At 37.3% G+C, this 6,546-nt stretch overlaps 1 protein-coding gene across 1 annotated transcript in view; it reads left to right on the forward strand.

Moving 5' to 3' along the window:
- LOC121527477 (phosphatidate phosphatase LPIN2-like) overlaps nt 1–4,692 on the forward strand; it is a 36,700-nt gene extending 32,008 nt beyond the window's left edge. Inside the window, exon 20 of the mRNA XM_041814453.1 lies at nt 20–4,692. Within this exon, the coding sequence (XP_041670387.1) occupies nt 20–164 (145 nt within the window). The 3' untranslated portion in view covers nt 165–4,692. The remainder of the gene's footprint in view (nt 1–19) is intronic.
- Nucleotides 4,693–6,546: the final 1,854 nt, after the last annotated feature.

The following is a 6,546-nucleotide window of genomic DNA, read 5'->3' on the forward strand; positions in this document are numbered from 1 at the left end:
GCTGGTTTTTATTTTGCAGATACAGCCGGCTGAGCGAGCTGGTGGAACATGTGTTTCCTTTGAGAAGTTCCCAACAAAACGCTACCTTCAGCTGCCCGGAGTTCAGCTCCTTCCTTTACTGGAGGCAGCCCATCGCTGAGGTGTGTTTGGAGGAGCTGCTTTGACTCAATGAAGTGCTTAAAATCAAAGGAACTCAGAGCAGTAGTTTGCACTGATTTAATACTGGTGAAAAGTTTTGTTACTTCACTGGAGTAGTTTGAAATTGTCTGAGACAATCTCCTGTAGTAGAAGAGTTTAAGTTAGAAATGTGTTTCACATCTTATTCAGAACTTTTCCAATGTGCACTTACAGAGTTTTCTTTGAGCTTTAGCTGCAGTTAGGTGTATCTGAAAGCCTTTGACACATCACCTCTTTTACCATTTGGACAGTTTTGACCGTGTTTAGACCTTGCATTGACACTGATTTATCAGATCGATTTAGCACAATGGTTCTCAGCTGGTGGTATCCAGAAATGGTCTGTTTTCAGTGGGTTCCTAGAAAAACAGTTATTGAAAAATATCCAGGAGATTCAGTCCTTTGCAGACATTTATCCATCAAGTTTACTCTGTTTTTCTTGACAAGAAGTAAAATCTGGTTGTTTTCTTGAGATCTTGACTTAAGTATCCTGTTATCTTGGATGGGAAAGTCTTCAAGAATGTTGGTTGTCCCATTAAACGTCCAAAATACTTGGGACCTTTATTAACAACAAACAACATTCAAGCAAAACAGAGTGATATACAATGTTTGCATGAATGTCCTCTAAAAGTTGGGCCCAGTTCCTTCGTGCAATCATATGTTTTGCTCCATTTAGGGTCCAAACTGCAACATTTTCCCAAAAATTGAAAAAAATTAATCAGAAATTTGGGTTGCAGTTTTACATTATGGAGGCAGTGGTGGGTTCTATGCCTGGACCAGTTGAGAAACACTGATTTGACAAATAATTTTGGGCATTTGGACACTAAAAGGTAGTCCTTAATGCTTCATGCCGACAGAACTCAATGTGTACTGAAGTTTACTTTATAACTGACAGCCTGGACTGCATACAGAGCTGGGTTGGGATGCCTTCAGCCGGACTAGTTTGGTAGTGTAGTTGCAAATGGTACTGACAAACTTCACTATGCTACAATATGCAGTCAGGGACCTGAAAATCCTCTTGGGCCCACCAGAACCTTTGTACAACAACAACATTAGACTCAAAGTATTTTCCTTTAAATTTGTATTTCATAAACAGAGCATGAAAATGAAAACACTAGGCTTTTAGAAATTAACATTACTTAGGAACTGATTGTGGGGTAACAAAAACGTTTGTAGTCCCTGTAAAGGGATAATAAATCTGTATTTTAGCTTTGTTGTAAAAGAGGCCACTGTGGAAACGCCAAAAAAAGCGTGCCGTCCCACACCGAACTGAACCGAACTGCTCGGTGGAAACAACCTATTAGGAACGACTAGGCCAAATGTCAGTCATGAAAAACATCTCTTGGTTTATAGAATTAAACTTCAAAATCATGAAAAGTGAGGCAGTGAAATCTACTCTAGGATGGTGTGGGCGTGTCCGTTGAATGAGCTGAAGCCACGCCCACTCAGGAAAAATCTGATCAGAGCGCAGCTGCCTGGCTCTGTGCCAGAGCAGAGAGACAAGAGATGGGGAATAAATTTACAGTTTTCTGGCACAAATCTCTATTATGATGCATTTAATGACCCCCAGTCCACAGTGGCTGATAGATTTAGGAGCTTAGCTAACAACAGACTGTCCTGAGAGGAACTGCTCCGGGTTTTACATCGTAGCGTTAGGGGACGGTGTAATTCCACATCAAGATCGGGGACGTCATGGGCTCCTATATTTGCCTCACTCAAATAAAACCAAGCCTGGAAAGAGGTGAACAACTTTCTAACAGTCTAAAACAAACATATTCAACATATCTAGTCTGTTAAGACAAATTTTGGAGTTCACCTCACAGAGACTTAAATGAGAAACTGCCATTTATTTTGTTTTGATGAGGCATCTGCAAAGTCACTTACATTTTCTTTTCTACCATTCATCTCTGATTGTAAATTGTGGCCCAGCAAACTCTTCAATAGCAGCATTATTTGTCTCCAAAGGCACCGATAGACTCTTAAAACTGGGAAGTAGAATTCTAAGAGTGTCACCAGTCAATCCAATACCATTTAAACCATGACACAGGTTCTGTTTATCGGAGAAAATAAACCATTAAAAAGGTGACGCAAGTGAAATCTTCAGGCTGTGTTATGTTACTCCTTGGACTTGTATTTTACGATATTTAAAATGTGATTAATTTTTAAAAATATTTCTATGGTTTGTAGTTATTGTATATGACGTCCTGGGCTCACAGGTGGGCCATTGCCCACACTTTGTGAAGCACTGGATTAAAGAAATCTCCAACAGCTGACATGATCTGCGGTAGCCGGCTTGTAAACAAAATAAAGTGGTTTATTACGCCCATCCAGCTTCGCTCGGATTGATGGGAATTGCGGTCTTTTTACAGATCCAGATCTCAGTAATGAGAAACGGTCTTTCTGCTCTTAAATGGCTTTTCATTTGGTTCTATTTTTCCATTTTTATGTCTATAAAACGACAAAAATCAGAAAATCCTTTATGCTTAATGATCTCGTGAGGGGAAATTCTGGAGACAAATGGAGAAAGGAAACATTTTTTTTTCCTCTCAAATGGAAACCAGCTCCTGTTGTTTACAGGAAAGTTGGCTTTTAGAACCAACTTGCTGGTCGTCCTGATTGTCATTTCAGTTTAACCAGCACCTCATCAGATCTACGTGCTACATAGTGTATCACCATGTCCTTAAAGGGCATATTTTTGATTGAATGAGAAAGAAAAGCTTCCGATAGCCTCTTAGTTTGTGGCCAATCCAGCCCCTCCCATTCTTATTGCCCTGATTCAGGTTTTACTGCTGTGGCAAGGAAATTTAAAACTGTTAAAAAAGAATAAATCATTAATATTAGAGAGGCAGGGATGCTAACAAACTACTTTTTACTGTCTTATTTTAAATTGTCAAGTAAAATAAATCATTGATGTATTGCTAAATCTGCTAACATGCTATGTACAGGCTGTTATTTGCAATAAGCAAGTGAGAATAATGATTGCAGGTCATCACTGATGATGTGTTGCTAGTGTGCAGTGTGGATGGACGCATTAAGTGGAGTCCCCTTTGTATCCAAATGCCCAAGACAGATGTTAAATGCAGGGTCTGAACTTTCCCTTTGTGCTGTTTTGTGCAATAATGACGACACCTGCACCAGGCTGTAATATCTAACCAGACATAAGCATCTGTTTGATATAACATTAGGATGAAGCAGAAGCATTAGAAACAGTAGAGATGCTAAGAAAATATTTTAGCTTCTCTTAAGGGACAAACTGTTTTACCTTAAACTGTCATTAAAATGGATCTGATATTAGATCTGCTAGCCTGTTAATGGCAACTTCCTTTACATGTTAGCATCAAGCTAACAAATGCAGATGTACATTCCTGTTCATCTCTAAGAAAGGTAAATTTTCTTTTTGAAAAGCACCATCTTTTAATTCAGGCATCAAGGCTACAAAATGCTGCTCTTAAACTGTCTGTCGTTTGATATGAATGTGAAACACTGACTTAGCTGAGCTTTTTGCTCTCTGTCTTAAGAAATTTTATAAAAATATATGGTATTTATGCTATTTCTGTTTCTTTAAGGCCTTAATAACTATAACAGTCTTACTAAAGATGCACAAATATGAAAATCTTCTGTCAAAGCTTTAGAATATTTTGCACTTTTATGTTAATAAGGTTGTTACTTGGACACATTTTGTAACCAATTGTATTAAAATGATTCAAATGCTGTTATTTTGATGATCAATACAATTGAAAGTTCAAAAATTAAAAAAAAGAATATCCATTTATTGAGAATGGCATTTAGTAGTGGAAATAATCCATGAGAGAGTTCATGCAACTTCCTGTTTGAATTGTATAGAAAAGTTGCATGTTTTTGTCAGGACTAAAGTATTGCCGATGTTAAACAGTGTTTGGAATTTGCCAGCAATTTTTGACAACTGAGAATAATAAATCACCCAGTTTTGGATGATTAATATTTCTTTTCTTTAAAAAATATAATACTTTCATTTGATTCTCTCTTATATCAAAGTTTATCATTCTTGTCTAGTGACAACCTTATAAAATGTAACAGGTAAATGTTTTTTATATTTGATAAAAAAGTTAAAGAAGCACTTTCTGTCCTTTAGATGCTGCTACGGCTATATTAACTTAAATGTAGACATTAAAGTTGTTTTGTCATTTATGATGCAGCACGTATTCGTCAGCCTCCTTTTCTCATCTGTTGGATTAATGAAATGAATTCTTTCTATGAAAGCGAATATCTTTGTGTGAAGAGAACACACAGTATTTTCCTAGTGTTGCTGCTTTACGTGTTTTCAGGAGATTATTGTGATGACTTTGTGGTAATCCAGATGACAGTTTAATCTCACAGTGTAAACTCAGAGTCCAGTATTTTTTGGATGTAAAGTCTTTTACAGTGTGTGAAACCTTTTATTTCAAAGTGTATATATATAGTTTATTTACTGTATGTATTGAAGTAATAAACATGAATCAAATGTCTCTCTGTTTGATGATCCTTTAATAAAAAATTACACTGAACAAACAAAAAAGTGTATTTTCTACATTTTTTGACCATTTTAGCACCAAAAAGAAAAGTCTGTCTGTATGTAAACATTTATGAACTGTGCTATGTTCTTGTCTTGAAAGTCTTTTTATGGTTCAGTATTTTAGCAAATCATGTGAACTCAACCACAGCTCAGTCCCACTTCACTTCTCGTCCCTATCACTATACTTATGCACATTCACACTTACAGGGCGTCCAGAGGCTCTTCAAGTATTAAAAGTTGATAAATCAAAGTAGTCAAAGCTAAATAAAGTTTAAAAGTCTTACATGCAAAACCACAATCTCTTTGTCAAAGAGATTGCAGGATAGTTTTTCTGCTTTTGTTGACGTGTAGTTTTAACCTCATTAAACCATACATGTACATTTTAGGACATTACATTTTAGCTTCCTTCAACAGTTTGTACAATTACAATTTTTAGATGATCATACAGAATGTACATTGGAGTGGAAGTAATAAGCTTGAAATGTTGGGGGGATTTGCACTGAAATTTTCATGGAAATTGTACTGGACATTCTCAAGAATTTTCATGGAGATTTTGGGAATATTTTTGTATATTTCTGAGAGTTTCATGCGAAGTCTTTTGCGAAGGAATTTGGAAAAAGGTTATTTGTTATTTGTGGTAATTTGATAAGAAATTTAATGAGAAATTCACATTGAAATTGTGGGGAATTTGCTTGAAAATGTTCATGAATTTACATGGAATCTTTGGGGAAATTCCTACTGGAGTCTTTATGGGTAACTTTGAAAATAGGTGAAAGAATTTTCACAGAAAGGTTAGCTAATTTCTTTGAAATTTTAGGAAATTTGTGTGGATTTTGGAATGGAAAATGTCTAAGAAATACATAAATTTCAGTGGAAATTTTAAAATAAGAAGAAGAATGACTCCCCCATCCCTTTCTCAGTGACTGCCACCATTTTTTTCTGACTGAAGACCCCAAAAACAGACCAGCTGGCTGACTCTCAGCCAGAACATCTGCTCTTAAACCGATCCAGCGCTGGATCTTCCGCAGAAACAGGACCTGAAGGAGATTTGCAAACATGCTCTTTGGTAATAACTTAATCCTGTTCAAAGACAAGGCTGGGCTTTTAAACTTTCAGGTCTTACCCAAACACATGAGTGAAACTTAAAATGCGTAACAAACTAAAGTTCTGGTGTCAGGAAGTAAGCACATATGAGATTCTGATAACCTGACACGCCAGATGGATGGTAAATCTCTCATAGTCAGCGTTCAGGAAAGGGCAGAGCATTTGAAAAAAAACTCAGAGGGTGATTGGATGAACGTTCTGTCAGTCACATTTTCAGAGCAACAAAACGTGACGTAGCCGCTACCGAGGAGTAAACTCCATAGAGAACTGCATAACGCGAACCATGTCAACTGTAGACATGTCAGTACTCAACTTTTGTTGTTTTTGAAAAGAAAACAACTCAGTGCTGTTCTCTGTTCTTCTGTTAATGAAGAAATGTGGTCAAGTTCTGATAAAACTGGCTCCTTAGCAGCATCCACGCTAATCTCTTCCACCATAATTGGTGCTTGCTCATGTCACGACTCCGTCATGAAAGCCCCTCGTCGCTGGTTCTGTCAGTTTCTAACTGGGCCCTTCAGACGAGAGCTTTGCAAGATGGACTCGACAGTGAAAAAACAGGGAAACGGGCGAATCCATCTGCTTTGCAAGGTTAGGATTTTGACAGAACTACACCAGATCTAACATCAGTCTGCACACTTGTTCGTGCTGTAATCCTTTAAGCCAGTAATTTTCAATCACTGTGCCGCAGCACACTACTGTACCGTGAGAGATCGCCAGGTGTGCCGTGGGAAATTATC

This window comes from Cheilinus undulatus, linkage group 19 (genome assembly GCF_018320785.1).
Source record: "Cheilinus undulatus linkage group 19, ASM1832078v1, whole genome shotgun sequence".
NCBI classification, from domain to species: domain Eukaryota; kingdom Metazoa; phylum Chordata; class Actinopteri; order Labriformes; family Labridae; genus Cheilinus; species Cheilinus undulatus.